General features: G+C 35.6%; 1 protein-coding gene across 1 annotated transcript; it reads left to right on the top strand.

The window, feature by feature from the left end:
* The first annotated feature begins 5,106 nt into the window (after positions 1-5,106).
* LOC137739965 (ABC transporter G family member 35-like) lies at positions 5,107-16,069 on the top strand. The gene is made up of 22 exons (XM_068479722.1): positions 5,107-5,330; positions 5,429-5,829; positions 7,120-7,329; positions 7,443-7,527; positions 7,984-8,143; positions 8,231-8,307; positions 8,456-8,509; positions 9,275-9,365; positions 9,999-10,300; positions 10,750-11,348; positions 11,769-11,929; positions 12,038-12,147; positions 12,252-12,405; positions 12,501-12,656; positions 12,738-12,913; positions 13,014-13,346; positions 13,434-13,808; positions 13,909-14,042; positions 14,144-14,371; positions 14,498-14,669; positions 14,826-15,080; positions 15,363-16,069. Exons 2-22 carry the CDS (start codon positions 5,441-5,443, stop codon positions 15,633-15,635), a joined length of 4,494 nt encoding a protein of 1,497 aa, XP_068335823.1. The 5' UTR covers positions 5,107-5,330; positions 5,429-5,440; the 3' UTR covers positions 15,636-16,069.
* Positions 16,070-16,496: the final 427 nt, after the last annotated feature.

The raw sequence follows: 16,496 nt of genomic DNA, 5'->3' as shown, positions 1-16,496 counted from the left end.
AATTGAGGTTTCACCATAACACTATTTAGCAATATGAAGAGTAGCTCAATTTTGTATAAGCATGTACAAGATTTTGTAAACTTTCAATATGAAACATTTATTTCTTTTAGTGTCCTCAAGAAAATTAGACTTAGAAACATTCTAAGGAGATTAAATTTGTAGACAAAATTGTAGAAACTAAAGACATGGAGTTGATGATTGATTTATTACTTAAGCGTTGATAACGTGTTTATTTCTATTAGTGATGCATTACTTAGTTTACAAATTTGATCTCTAAATTTAATCTCCTTAACGTTATCTTAATTGTAATACTGTAATGGCTTAGAATGAAGCTCATGTTTAGATTAAACTGAACAGTTAAAGTTGAAAAATTAAATGGGCGACAGGGTATATTTCTTATATGTGATTGGGTATAATTCTTATATGTGATTGTTTTTGACGATTGATTGACAAAAAATCAATTGACATCTTAAAAGTTTCTGGAGTAACTAGGAAAGTACCCCACTTTTAGGATATTTGTCGGATTCTTTTTTTGAGGATTCTAGAAATCTTTTAATTATATTCGTTTATCGTATGTCGAGGAGTAAAAAATTATTAAAAAAAATCTTATTTAAAATTAAATATAAATATTACCTGATAAAAATTAACCGCATGACATATGATGAATAAATATAATTGAAGAATCATCAGAATTCTCAAAATCCGACAAAGATCCTCTCTCACATTAGATCTCTGCATACTTTTCTGTTGTCATCTGCATAAAACTGTATCCTGGTCATACTATACGACCATTGACCAACGATATGGACGACTGACCAACAATATGGACCACCGTTAAAACTGAGTCAAAATGGATGAAATGAAGCCCTATCCAAACTGTCGATTCATTTTTCATTTAAAATAAACTTTTTTCTTTAAATAATAATGTAATTATTTGTGTTTTACAGGCTATAGTTAATGTTGTTCTACATTAGAGAGTGAAAGTAAGTGTGAGAGCTTGAGAAAAATGATTTTTTGATTGCAAGGTTATCCTACGTTGGACATGAGAAGTGTATTTAGAAAACAAAATCATTTAAAAAAAACTTTTAAGGCCAAAATATACCATTTTATACTAAGAGAAATTAAGTCATTTAATTAAAAAAAATGTACTTGTTCAACAAATTATAAGAGCATCTTTAAAGGATACATCAAATTCAATTTAATGGCTGACTTGGCAATTTGACATATTGTTAATATTTTCCTACTCAATATGCCAAAATTTATTGTTTCATTTATGTTTTTTTTTAAACAAAAACAATAAAAGTTGGATTGTTATTTGTTTAAAAATAATAAAATAATACTTAATATGTTAGCATTTAAAGTAAGGCAAGTGGAATGTCTTTGAAAATAAGAAAAATCATATTTGAAGGCAGCTTCAAATTTAACATTCCTTTGTCCATGTCAGCTTATGACACACCCCGATCGAGATCAGGGCATGCTGGTCGTCACGTGGAAGTGACGTAACCATATGCACAGTGCGGAAGCTAACAACATAATAAAAGTACGAAAAAAAAAAAGACCAGCTATACACAATGTAAGGACCTATATGTGCAAGTGTGAAAAACAAGTTCAGAGCACGAAGACCTAATACAGTTCGGAAGAAACAACACTACAAAAACACACCCAAAGGTGGTCTTACACTGGTGATAATCTGTCAGATATGCCGGGGAAATCCTCAGGGAAGCCACCACAAGTACTAGCCAACTACAACCTGGAAGGGCGCAAAACAAAAAGTGTGAGTAGGCAAAAACAAAGCTTTTTAAAAACCATTTCATAAACGAGATTCTAACCCCTCGTCGTAAAACCTGTATACTTCCCAGAAAAATAGAATACACATATATATAAGTCATGCTCAGAAATATGCCATGTCAAATGTCTCTAAATAGAATGCAAGTGCTCAGGAATGTCAAATCAATGTCATGTAATCTGTCAGCCGGAATCACCTAACGTGACCTGTACAGCTGAATCTAGAGCTCAAATCTCCATCTCACTAACTATACCTGCACACGAGTCGAAACCACCTAAAGTGGTCTATACGACAGGACTGGGTGTAATATAAGTACGCTCAAGTGCTACGATCACGTGAAGGCTGGGCGAATAATCGTGGGTCACCTACGAGTCGGAACCACCTAAAGTGGTCTGTACGACAGGACTGTTCACCTAACTTGGATCCAAGATGAGCGTGTGGTGCGGGAGGTGAACATCACGTGAAGGACTGTGCCCAACTCTGGGCGGGAGCACTAACACCGGGGGTGCAGGTTATCAGCTCTCTATGCATCTCAAACCACTACTGAATATAAGCATAAACCATACTTACCTGGCACTTACTTGTGCGCCCGCAGCACCAACATACATATATATATAGGCTACTAACAATGCATAAACAAACGGCAAACATAATGCATGGCATAAAAACATATAAACGTTTCAATTCATTTTCTGGGAAAAACATCAGTATATAGGTATATACGGAAAACCAAAAGCCCACTCATTGGTATGTAGAAGGGTCGTAACCCCCTTGCCTCGAGTGACCGTGCTCGTCCTCGGGATAGGTCTCACCTATATGCGAAACAACTATAAAAACGTTAATTTTAAAACACACAACCAACCTTATGAAATAACTTCTCATACAATGCTCAAATGGGGTGTATGAATACACCAACGTGATCTACTCAACCTCAGGAACATCCCCATATTTTTAGAAAAAATTTCCACCGCCGCACACACCCCCACGCGCCGGCCAAGGCACGGCCACACGCGCCACCCACGCGCAGGTACGTGTCTGGCACACTGACGGCGTCAGTTAACGCCGTCAGGAATATTCCGTTAACACCGTTAGGAATATTCCGTCCAAACTGACAGAATATTCCGTCATCTTCTCCGGCGAAGCTCCGGCGCCGTCGCCGGCGCCAGAAAATCGGGAAAACTTTAAAACCTTATAACTCACTCGTTTTTTAACCAAATTTCACAAAATTGGTACCAAAATGAAGCTTACAACAAGAGGAACAAATCCATACCACTTTCAAGCACTAAAATCCACGGAATCTCACCGGGAAAACACCACCAAATCCGGCCAACCTTGTAACTCACGATCCCGATGTCCAAAACCTTCAAACGAACCACCCCGAGCCTCCTAAGGACCTCACCAAGCTTCCTACAAGCTTGAAATTCCCAAAAACACAAGAATTAACGTGTGTATGAACATTGACCAAATCGGGGTATCTCGAGTTCGACGTGAAAACGAAGGTATCCTTACCTGAAATGGGTATGGTTGAACTCCTAAGGACCTCACGAGCACGAATATGTAATTTGTTTCCTCGATCTGTGAAGGTTTGGATGATTTTGATTGTCGTCCGTACAAGAAGGATAGAAATAGGAGAGAGAGGGCTCGGGACAGGGATGCAGGACATGGAAAAGGGTGAGGGGATGTGGGAAGGTGTGTGTGGTCCAGAACCAGCCAAACAAAACTCAAAACAACCACACAACGAAACCAACATGCTAGGGGCAAAATCGTCATTTCACCCCTACGGTTCGAAAATCCGGAACAGGCTGTCACAGCTTAGCCTTCTTTTTTATGTCAACTTTGACATCTTGGTTAAAGTAAATGATACGTCATTTGTTACTATTATATGTTTATAGCACCAATTTTAACTCACGCTACATTACAAAGCAAATATATAGAAATGATGGTAAGAGTATTTGCTTGTGATCACTATTTTCCACTACTTACAAACATCCCTAGAAATGAACATGCGAGGAGCCTTCTCAAAGCCGACTAACATTGCGTAGAAGAACCTATAATTGACGACTGAAGAGATATTTTTGAGTACTCCAAAGTATTGAGTATTATTAATATTTAAACTGTTAAATTTTTATTTAAACATTCAAAACATCCTAAAATTTTTAGAATATTGAAATATGTGGTTTGATTTGAAGTCACATCAATCATTTGAAAGATTTACATAGACTAGTCTAGAAAGAGCATTAGTTTCCTTTTTCCTAACATTGTATACGTTCAGATGGTATTGAATCAGTCTTCAATTAACCGATGACAGACCCAGATTTTCTCGTTTAAAACGTAAAACACCAAAACTTCTTCTTACCTTCCAAAACTGCAAACATATAAGTAGAATAAAAAAATAAAAATAAATAAAAAAAACAGAACGTTCCGAATTTTTGCACATTCTTTGGTTATACAAGTCTCATCGTGACTTTCTGGATAGCTTCTTTGTTACCTTCCAAAACTGCAAATACATAAGAGATGACAAAATGCTGCCATCACCTTTGTCGAACATTCCTAAAGATGATCTCAAAGTCACCAAGATTTTTTGTAAACGAACAATGTTATGCATGCTACGATAGTAATACGAATAAACTAGTATTCGAACTAGGTTCAATACTTGAATTGTCTCACCATATCAATAATGCTTTTATCTGTTTTAAAAGGTGAACTTGTGGTGTCATTCACCGTTAATTTGTTCTGCTAATTTGCTCACACTTTAGAAAAATTATTGTGCACTCAATTTAAGTGATATTTTATTCCAATTATTTATTTATTTCAATTACAAGAAATATTTTACACTAATTTACACTTATTGTGCATATATGAATACTATTTTCAGAGCCTAATAACACCACTCATAATATTTTTTTTTTAACGAGTTATATAATAATTTACAGTTGAAAATGACCATTTTACAGTGGTGATAACAATAGAAATAATATTGCGTCATTTTAATTTTTTTTTTCTCAGGCATATAACGTTGGTGGTAGGGTGTCATAAATTACCAAACGTCATTTGACTATAGTTTGGATGAGTATAGTGGAGCCCACATAATTCCTCAAAAGAAATTGGAGAAAGTGGGTATGGCCGCCGCTAATCACATTTGAATACTGTTCAATGCAATCTATTATATCAATAGACATATAAAATTCTGACTTTGGCATCTAAAAATATATTATTCTGACTTTAATAGTTGTTTAAAAAATTGAGAATTTTATTCCCATTGTGCACGTATAAATACCCTCGAAACTTCTCAAGGAAATGAATCTCTCAGTTTTTGCAAAGGTTAAAGAGAGAGAGAGAGAGAGAGAGAGAGAGAGAGAGAGAGAGAGAAGATAGAGGAGATTTTGAATTGGTGTGGGAACTTTGGAAATTTAGAGAAAAGCAATCATAAATTTCTCCACCCAACACATTTCCATATTTCCACAAGTATAGATTTTTGTTTTGAAAGAAAAGGATATAGATTTAACATCCATTACCCTTGTCATTCAACAAACTCAACAAATAAGTAAGTCCTTTAGTTCTCCATATTTCGTTTGGCTGCCAAGAAAATTTCACAAAACATCGAAGCGTTGATACAATATTCTAAATTCAGTTTATTTTCAGGAGTAAACCGAAATGGAGGGAACAGAGAAACCGAAAGGTTCAGAGCCACATCATCAAAAGCGCCATAGCCGCAGCGGAAGCATAAGCAGGAGCCTGAGCAGGGCGAGTTGGCGCATGGAAGAAGTATTTGCGACTGCCGGGCACTCGAGAAGAAGCAGCCAAGCGGACGAAGATGAAGAAGCTCTGACATGGGCTGCCATTGAGAAACTGCCCACGTATGATCGGCTAAGAACAAGCATCATCAAGTCCCTTGGGGAAACTGAGCCTCAAGGAGTACATAAGCAAGTAGACGTTCTACAGCTCGACATGGACGACCGTCAGAATTTCATTCAAAGGGTTTTCAAGGTTGCAGAGGAAGATAACGAGACGTTCCTGAAAAAGTTCAGAAGTAGAATTGATAAGTAAGTCCTTGTTTTTTATCTTTCATGGTTTGGTTAAATTTCTTTTAAATAGGGAAAACAATATTCACACCCTATATATTTTTTACGTTTATTTCTTACATTTAGATTGAATAAAGCAAAGAACATTCACATATATAAATTATTTTAGAAAATTAGAAGTATGTGTAAGGTGAAAAAGTATGTGAATTTTATTTATTTATTTGTTTTTTTTTTTTTGCAATAATCAAGAATAGAACGTGACTTTGACATTAGTAGGTGTGAGTACTGATAATGTTTTGGAGTCATTTATTGATTTCCTCCAATAGAATTAAATTAAAAATGCAATAAATAATGCAAAGAGTAAATTTAGTACATATAACATTATTAATGCTAGAGAAAAATTTTAAACTAAATTTTGTATATCTATGATATAGTTGTTAATAATTAAATTATTATTTAAATATTAATTAACGTGTTTATTTTTTTTTAATGACACATTATTTAATTTAAAAATATGGTCCACCTAGAATTTACTCTTACTTGAATCCTAGAATTTAATCATACTTGAATCAAACTTGTTTTAATTAGTTACAAAGTTGCTATGCATAATTTACCATTGATCGCTGTCGTTGTCATTTCTTTCATCCTGGCTAGTGGACAAATGAAACGTTAAGATGTAGCTTGAGTCGCTTTCTTGGTTAGCATAGTAGCAGGCCTGTGATGCAAGTAGGGTACTAGTTAAGGGGTGTACATCCACACACCCCTTTTTACTTCTCACACACCCTTATTAATTTATGTCCGTTGATCTTCTTCAATTCATCTGATTCGACGGTCGAAAACTAAAAAGATGTGGGAGAAGTAAAAAGGAGTGTGTGGATATCACACCCCACTAGTTAATTGATGTGAGGTCTATATCCCAATAGTATATGGTTTGTTAACTTTATTATTTGTTTTTTATTCGGTGATATATATTTCATCGTGCACATGCGAAGAACCTTGTGGTTTGGTCTTTATTTTCGATGCGATTTACAAAATATGGTCTTTCTAACACACCCTTTATTAAATTATTTTACCATACTTTCTTTTAATATGGTATTGAAATGTCATTTAAGATTGTGTATATTTTCTTAATTTCTTAAGTGACGAATGAATTAGGTCAATAAAACAACTTCCCGGCAACTCCTTTATTGCTAAGGGAATCTAATTGGTGAACATAGTAAAACATTGCATGAAAAGGAACATATTAATTAATAAATCTAATTAAGCTCTAACTAATTAATTAAAATTTTCATGTGTTGTCATTGATTGCAGGGTTGGGATCAAACTTCCCACAGTGGAAGTAAGGTACGAGCATTTGACAATTGAAGCTGATTGCCATGTTGGAACAAGAGCTCTTCCCACCCTCCCAAATGCTGCTCGGAACATCGCAGAATCAGCTCTTGGCTTAATTGGGATTAAGTTGACTAAGCAAACAAAACTAACAATTCTCAAAGATGTCTCTGGCATCATTAAACCTTCAAGGTAACTAAGAATTAGATTTATGATTTATTAAGTTACCATTCTATGTGATCTGATAAGTTAATTGATATTTAATTTTATTCGATAGATAAAGCCTTTTTGTTGTTTTTCTGTAGGATGGCCCTTTTATTAGGTCCTCCATCCTCGGGGAAGACTTCCCTTTTGCTGGCTTTAGCTGGGAAGTTGGATTCAAGCTTGAAGGTCAGTGACATGTGGCTTTGACTTGATCAACAATTAACTTGACCTAAGGGGTTTTAATTCCTATAAGAAATGGGATTTCATAGATTACTTCTAGAAAAATTAGGGGAAAAAAAAAAAAAAAAAAAAAGTAACTTCAGCCTCCTTTTTTGACAAAGTAGTAATTACATTTTCTCATAGGTAGCCATTTGCCTTGTCGTCCAAATATTTTGTTTGTAAAACTTATTTTGACTTTTCAACTAGAATAAAATCTTCAAAAAATATGAAGAATAAATTATATCGAACTCATCATTTACGAGATTTAAATTAAATTTTTTAACTTACAAGCGAAGAGCAAATAACATTGAAAATTTAAATATTTAAATGAAGAAAATGTTGCTTGCAGTATTTTAATCTCAATTTTCTTTTATAATTATAATTATTACTATAATACTTTTCTGGTTGAATTATGTGGAACAGGTTAAGGGAGAGATAACTTACAATGGTCACCGGCTGAATGAGTTTGTGCCACGGAAGACATCTGCATATATTAGCCAAAATGATCTTCATGTTGGAAATATGACGGTCAAAGAAACACTAGATTTTTCAGCAAGGTGCCAAGGGGTTGGGACACGATATGGTATTTTTATTAATCCATCTCATCAAAATTGAGACTCTCCTATTGATATTCAATCCCCATTTTAATTATTCAATGGTTTATATGTAGAACTTCTTACTGAGCTTGCTAGAAGAGAAAAGGCCGCTGGAATATATCCAGAGCCCGAAGTAGACCTTTTCATGAAGGTAATATTTTATATTTACATATGTAATATTATATATATATATATATATATATATATGTGTGTGTGTGTGTGTGTGTGTGTGTATCACAAACCCCTCGTATATATTTAATTATATCTAAATTTCTGGGTTTTTTTCTTTTTCTTTTCAGGCTACTGCAATGGGAGGACTTGAGAGCAGTCTCATTACTGATTATACTCTCAAAGTAAGTAAATTTTGTTTAAAAAAAAAAAAAAAAAGCTTGACCCTAAACTAAAATGGTCCATCTTATCTTAATATGCAAATTTAAGTATTAATCAGTTATGGTTCATGTAGTTGCGTACATCTAAACTACTTATTAATAAAATTCTTTTTGTCAATTAAAAGAAGGTGGAAAGACAATTTAATCTTCATCTATATATCATCACAGCATATCTCTCATTTTAAATTTAAAAATATAGAAATTTAAACTTCTCTCCAACTTCTCTTTCACATATTTTCCTAAAAACAATGAGTATACATATAAGAGCTCGATCGAGAAGAAGGCAGGCATTCATCGGTCAGTCAGTCCCATAAACATGCATGTTTTAGTATTCTTATTTAGAAATGGTCCTTATGGGGATTTTACCATAAGCCAGATCATGAAAAAGTAGACGTTGCTTAACGTTACTTAATAGTCAAATTGTTTTTTGTTCTTTTGTCAAAGTATTCTTCCCAATCTACTTTGATGACTGCTGTTTTCTAAACACTTTGCTGGATAGGGAATTAGGGAGGCCCATGCTTACACTTTGGTTGTTGACCAAGAATGCTTTTGGAAGCAATTTACTAAAACACCATTTAGAATTAATGTTTTTTATATTCTAAATTTTTTTAATGAAATAATTTGATTGATGGAATTTTTTTAATGAAATAATGATGAAGCATGATTTTTGATTGATGGAATTTTTTTAATGAAATAATGATGAAGCATGATTTTTGATTGATGGTACAGATTTTGGGGCTTGATATATGTAAGGACACAATTGTTGGAGATGAGATGCAGAGAGGGATATCTGGTGGCCAGAAAAAACGAGTAACCACAGGTCAATTCCCACCTTTTTTTGTCTTTCTGATTTTGTTTAGAATTTGGAGCACATTTTGTCTATCACTCTCAAGTTGTGGTATTGCTTATCACTTTATTTATTATCATTTGAGGAGTTTAAACTTTGAGATTTGTCCACTACACATATCTCGAGATTTAAACTCATTTAATGTTGATAAATAAAGGGGAGCATCATCACCACGTGAAGGTGGTGAGCAAATGTATTCTCAATAGGGTCGTGATCATATTGTCTCATGTTGTAGACCAAAGATACTTTGTGGGTGGTGCCACACTTTGAATTTTCTTTGCAAAGTCATCAATACCGTAAGAACTGGAATTTTAATGCACTTTGAAAAGAAATGTCTTTACAGTATTCAACAGGATTTTTCAATACTGTTTGATAAGCAATAACTAAATTTGGATGAATAATAGTATAACAAATACTTTTTAATTAATTTATACGAGTCATTCTAAATCGTAAGCTAATAGCTATATTCTTGGTTTTTTTTTATATAAAAAAAAGCAAAAAATGCTATACTCTATATGAGCGTCAAATGTGTAAATGTTAGATTGTATACATTGCGTTGTACATGTATAATGTGTTCAGAAAGTAAATTATTACGGTCAATTACAGGTGAGATGATTGTTGGACCTACTACAACATTGTTCATGGATGAGATATCAACGGGTCTCGATAGCTCCACAACGTTCCAAATCGTGAAGTGCCTACAACAAATTGTACACATCACTGAGGCTACGATATTGATGTCTTTACTCCAACCTGCTCCTGAGACATTTGATCTTTTTGATGATATCATCCTTTTATCAGAAGGCCAGATCGTCTACCAGGGACCACGTGAGCACATATTAGAGTTTTTTGAGACATTTGGATTTCGATGCCCTGAGAGAAAAGGAACTGCCGATTTCTTGCAAGAGGTAAAATCAAGATAAAGTCTAACATTAATTTAATAGGTATCTTATAAAAAATTAGGAGCAAGTGACATATTGCTTAAGACTCTTATTCTGAGAAAATCTTCCCTACCACCAGTTGCACATATTTACTTGTCTATCTCTATTTATCTCTTATCACGTGACTAGTCATGATATATAATTGTATACAACTAGTTTGACTGCACCATAGGTTTTCTCCCAACTTCTAGCCATGAAGTTCTAAGGGTTTGTAGCGTTTAAAAGCATTTGTCACTGAACCTGAAGTTCTGAGTTCGACTTCCAGCCATGCCCTAGTATTAATATAAAAACTTATAGTCCAAGAAATTGTAATGAGCACCTTTTTTTTTTGTGCACAATTGTAATAAGCCTTCGCTAATCCAACTTCATATTGTTATAAGCCTTTACATCCAATAACTCTTGTCCAACCTTTTCAGGTTACATCAAGAAAAGACCAGGAGCAGTATTGGGCAGACAGAAGGACTCCATACAGATATGTATCGGTCACAGAATTTGCAAACGGGTTCAAGCGTTTCCATGTGGGCATGAGGATAGCGGATGAGCTCTCAATCCCATTCGACAAGGCTCAAAGCCACAAAGCAGCTCTTGTATTCAAAACATATTCAATGCCCAAAATGCAGCTTCTCAAAGCATGTTTTGACAAAGAATGGCTGCTCATGCAGAGGAACTCATTTATTTACATTTTCAAGACTGTCCAAATTATAATAGGGGCAATCATAGCGGCGACAGTGTTTTTGAGGACTGAAATGCACACTAGAAATGAAAATGATGGAGCGCTCTATGTTGGTGCACTTATATATTCCCTAATCATTAACATGTTTAATGGGTTTGCTGAGCTCTCATTGACCATTGCAAGACTTCCTGTGTTTTACAAGCATAGAGACCTTCTTTTCCACCCTGCTTGGACTTTCACTCTCCCATCTGTCCTGCTTGGGATTCCTATATCCATGATAGAATCTACTGTTTTCATAGGCATTACATACTACACCATTGGATTTGCACCTGAAGCTAGCAGGTACCACATTTGTCTCTGCTTAATTTCATTTCTATATATTTTGTCCGTAAATTAGTTTTCCATCATTGAATAACATAGTTTTTTCATCAACCAAATGTTTTATTGAATTTTTATGTTGGTCCTTTCGTCGTTAGGTAAACTATTTAGTTTTCCATCATTGAATAACATAGTTTTTTAATCAACCAAATGCTTTATTGAGTTTTTATGTTGGTCCTTTCATCGTTAGGTAAACTATTTCATGTAGTTTTGAATAGAAACGTAGGCACAAAATCTTGTTACTTTGATTGGGTACAATATTATAAACACACGTGTAGGTAAGTTAATAAAATTGCAAATTACTCTTTGATTAGGTACAAAATCTTATTACTTTGAAAAGTTTCTTGTGCTTGAGATACTAAGCAACTGTCAAAATATTTGCAGGTTTTTCAAGCAACTATTGTTGATATTTCTGATGCAACAAATGGCATCTGCGCTATTTAGGCTTATTGCTGGAGTTAGCAGGACCATGATCATATCCAACACTGGCGGGACTCTCTCTCTTCTAGTTCTTTTCTTGCTTGGAGGTTTCATAATTCCAAGAGGTTAGTTTGAGTTGCAAATTTAGTTTTTGAAAAGTAGTCAAAAACTAGCAAAAAGGGACCAAATTAGTATTTCACAGAATATTCAAGGAGTTGCTTCATTTGTGACAGGTGAAATTCCAAACTGGTGGACGTGGGCATACTGGGTTTCACCTTTGACATATGGCTTCAATGCTATCTCTGTAAATGAAATGTATGCTCCGAGGTGGATGAACAAACTGGTATGATAAACTTAAGCTCTTCCTTGCACACGTCATTCATGAGCTACCTTTGTTTAACTTAACAAAAAGGCTAAGCTTCTGCATCGAACTTCCTTGTGCTGCAGGCTCTAGATAATGTTACCAGGGTGGGTGAGACAGTGCTTAATAACTTTGATGTTTACCACAACAAAAACTGGTTTTGGATTGGTTCTGGCGCTCTTCTCGGGTTTATTGTTCTCTTCAACTCCCTTTATACGGTCTCCCTTATGTACCTAAGTGGTAAGAGTCAATATTCCTTTTTATGTCTACACGGAACTTCTTTCATTTGTACTTTTAAAGTTACAGTTTTTCATGGTTTTGTTTTAATAAATTAGCTCCTGGAAAGCCACAAGCCATCATATCTGAAGAGGCGGCAAATAAAATGGAGCTAGACCAAGAAGAATCAAAGGAAGAGCCAAGACTGAGAAGACCCCCATCCAAGAATGTTTCATTGCCTCGATCATTATCTTCTACTGATGGAAACAATACAAGTAAGAAACAGAAAAATATCGTCAAGTGTAATGTGAGCATATTGTTATCCGAGTTTCTTACTGAATTAAACTTTTCTGTAGGAGAAATGGAAGTCCGACGAATGAGCAGTCGATCCAGCTCTAGTGGACTAGATAGAAATGCCGATTCATCTCTCGAAGTCTCCGGTGGTGTTGCCCCCAAGAGAGGAATGGTTCTACCCTTCACTCCTCTTGCAATGTCCTTCGACAGTGTTAATTATTTCGTGGACATGCCCGCTGTAATATTTCTTTTTCTGTATTTCACTCTTTGTTTATCTGAAACATTATCTTGTAGTCCAACTTCACTACTTAATTTGCTAACTTAGTTAACTATAACAGGAAATGAAGGAGGAAGGAGTAGCAGAGGACAGGCTGCAACTACTTCGTGAAGTAACTGGTGCATTTAGGCCTGGGGTCTTGACTGCCCTAATGGGGGTAAGTGGGGCTGGGAAGACAACTTTGATGGATGTCTTAGCAGGAAGAAAGACTGGAGGTTACATTGAAGGTGACATTAGAATTTCCGGGTACCCTAAGAAGCAAGAAACCTTTGCAAGAATTTCTGGTTACTGTGAACAAACTGATATCCATTCACCCCAAGTCACTATCAAAGAATCGTTGGTTTACTCAGCTTTCCTTAGACTCCCTAAAGAAGTCAGCAACGAGGAAAAGATGGTAAAACCATGACTTGCACTGCTTCTCTGAACAAAGCATAGTGCAATTATTTAAATGCTGAACTGCATATACTATATATGTTTGCAGATTTTTGTAGATCAAGTGATGGACCTGGTTGAGCTGGACAATCTTAAAGATGCCTTAGTAGGGCTTCCCGGAGTTTCAGGGCTGTCAACAGAACAAAGAAAGAGGTTAACGATTGCAGTTGAGCTTGTTGCCAATCCCTCAATCATTTTCATGGATGAACCAACATCAGGTCTTGATGCAAGGGCAGCTGCCATCGTTATGAGGACTGTTAGAAATACAGTGGACACTGGGAGAACAGTTGTTTGCACAATTCATCAGCCTAGCATAGATATCTTTGAGGCATTCGATGAGCTACTACTGATGAAGAGAGGAGGACAAGTTATCTACTTAGGACCACTGGGCCGCAATTCTCACAAGATTGTTGAATATTTTGAGGTATTTTATCTGCGTGGAACTTTTTTCGTATCTTAATTTTGCACAAAGAAAAAATCAAAGGCATTGTCATCCAAGTGTATACTTACCAACATAATTCCAGGCGGTTCCTGGTGTGCCAAAAATCAAAGAGAAGTACAATCCAGCTACATGGATGCTTGAGGCGAGCTCAACATCAATTGAGGTCCGGCTTGGAATGGATTTTGCTCAATACTACAAATCATCAGCCTTGTATCAGTAAGTAGAAAAAAATTGAAAATAATACTATTTAGTTGCAGGGTTCGGAATTGGCTGGTTTTTGGAAAATATAAAACTTATATTCCAATATTTATGACCAGGAGAAACAAAGCTTTAGTAAATGAGTTGAGCACACCACCAGCAGGAGCAAGCGATCTCTATTTTACCACTCAGTTTTCTCAGCCGTCATGGAAGCAATTCCAGTCCTGCCTCTGGAAGCAGTGGTGGACATATTGGAGAAGTCCTGATTATAACCTTGTCAGATTCTTTTTTACCTTGGCAGCAGCCCTTCTCGTTGGATCTATTTTCTGGGATATTGGCTCAAAAATGTGTGTGCTTATCTCAAAGCTTAATTATTTCAAACTTCAACTAGTACTCATTTTGACAATAAAAGTTTTCGTTTAGGAGTTTCCATACACCAATTTCTTGCTAATTATATATTTCTCCTTATGCAGAAAAAGCAGTTCTGATATGTCCATGGTTATCGGGGCTATGTACGCTGCTGTCTTTTTTGTCGGATTTGATAACTGCACAACGGTGCAACCCATTGTCGCCATTGAAAGAACAGTTTTCTATCGAGAAAGAGCTGCTGGGATGTACTCTGCATTACCTTATGCACTGGCACAGGTGAAGGGAGAATAAATACTTACGTTAACTCACATTTTTCACATAATATAGTATTGATACTAGTTTCATATCCAACACTATTATAAATCGATATTTGTTGCTATAGAAAAAATTGTCATCTGACTGACTCAAATAAACCTTTTGTATGACATGCAGGTCATTATTGAAATACCATATGTGTTTATTCAGACCACGTATTATACACTGATAGTGTATGCTATGGTGCACTTCCAATGGGAAGCAGGAAAATTCTTTTGGTTCTTCTTTATCAACTTCTTCTCCTTCCTTTACTTCACATACTACGGCATGATGACCGTTTCCATCACACCGAACCACCAAGTAGCAGCCATATTCGCCGCAGCTTTCTATTCAGTCTTCAATCTCTTCTCCGGTTTCTTCATTCCAAGACCAGTAAGTACTAGCATTCTTCTTCCCACAAGCATATACTTCAATTTAAATTGGATTATAATGATACTGTGATTTATTGGTCTAAATTGATCAACAAAATCACAGCAATCACTTTCCAACTGATTAAAATCCAATGGTTAAGTGTTCTGAATCGAGTTTGCATCTCAACCATCGGATTTTGATTTAACAGTTGGTGATTCGATTGTTGTCCCCAGCGGTGATGAAGTGACTAAAACTCGTTATAAAAGTATGTTAACACGAATTCTTTATCTTTTGAATTTTCAGAAAATACCCAATTGGTGGATTTGGTACTACTGGATATGTCCCGTGGCATGGACGGTGTATGGATTGATTGTGACACAGTATGGTGACATTGAGAAGACCATTACAGCACCTGGGTATACACCTGACCCAACTGTGAAATGGTACCTAGAAGACCGTTACGGATTTAAATCAGATTTCAAGGGACCAGTGGCTGGAGTTCTAGTTGGATTCGGAGTCTTTTTCGCCTTCATGTTTGCCTTCTGCATTAGGAAACTCAACTTCCAAGTTAGATAGAGGAATTCTTTGTATACCTTTGATCTGTTATTATATGTATGTGTGTGTTTGTGTTATAGAAAGTGATATACATAAATATATGTAATACTGTAACAAAAAGAATAAAGGAGGCCTTTCCTTAAACATGAATTGCTCCCTTGAGAAAGTAATTGTGATCGCTAGGGTTATTTTTGTTGCAGATGATGAGTTTAGTTGACGTCTCTTACAGATTGCATCTGAAAGGAAAATCATGGATTTTCATATTTTTGTTGCAGATGATAAGTTGAGTTTAGTTGACGCTGCTAGAATATATATTTATACTGGTAACTTGGTAATTCAGAATTGGGACTTAACCCTGGATTTTCATGTTCTCGCTCTCTCACACAGAGTAGCTTTCATGTTCTTCTTACTCTCTGGCTTGTTATGACCCAAATCTAACCCTTACTCAACCTGCAAGTGTCACAGTAACAATGGAGGAAGAGGAAGGAAGGAGAGAAGAGAGAGCTGAGCTCCACTTGTTTTTGTAAAACTATATTTAATTCAAAATGACCATTGGCCAAAATCACACCCAAAGTGTGTGCATATACAACATATGCATCACTTGCCAGTTGGAAGCCAAAACCACTTAATTAATTACTCCCCAAATAACTAATTAGTCCCTGATTGTGATTGAGCTAATCACAGATCATAACATTGTTGAATTATAAGTCTATAGCTGATTAGTATTAGTGAAACTAAGATGAGTTTAATGTGTGTATTCACTTGAGCATATCAGCCAAGTGTAAAGTCGAAAGATGTATGGCCATGAGTGCCATGTGTTGTTTGATCCATGTAATTAGGTAGATGAGTGACTAAGATGAAATGTAGTGTTTTGTGTGGTCC

Source organism: Pyrus communis, chromosome 7, assembly GCF_963583255.1.
Source record: "Pyrus communis chromosome 7, drPyrComm1.1, whole genome shotgun sequence".
NCBI lineage: Eukaryota > Viridiplantae > Streptophyta > Magnoliopsida > Rosales > Rosaceae > Pyrus > Pyrus communis.
Note: the sequence above shows the minus strand (reverse complement) of the source record. Positions and strands in the feature narration are given on the sequence as shown.

Bases quoted from the DNA above. Each gene is read 5' to 3' on its own strand.
- LOC137739965 (XM_068479722.1), top strand. From the start codon at position 5,441: ATGGAGGGAACAGAGAAACCGAAAGGTTCAGAGCCACATCATCAAAAG. The intron at 12,148-12,251 runs GTATGATAAACT...CTTGTGCTGCAG, and splicing joins CGAGGTGGATGAACAAACTG to GCTCTAGATAATGTTACCAG. The intron at 12,406-12,500 runs GTAAGAGTCAAT...TTAATAAATTAG, and splicing joins CTCCCTTATGTACCTAAGTG to CTCCTGGAAAGCCACAAGCC.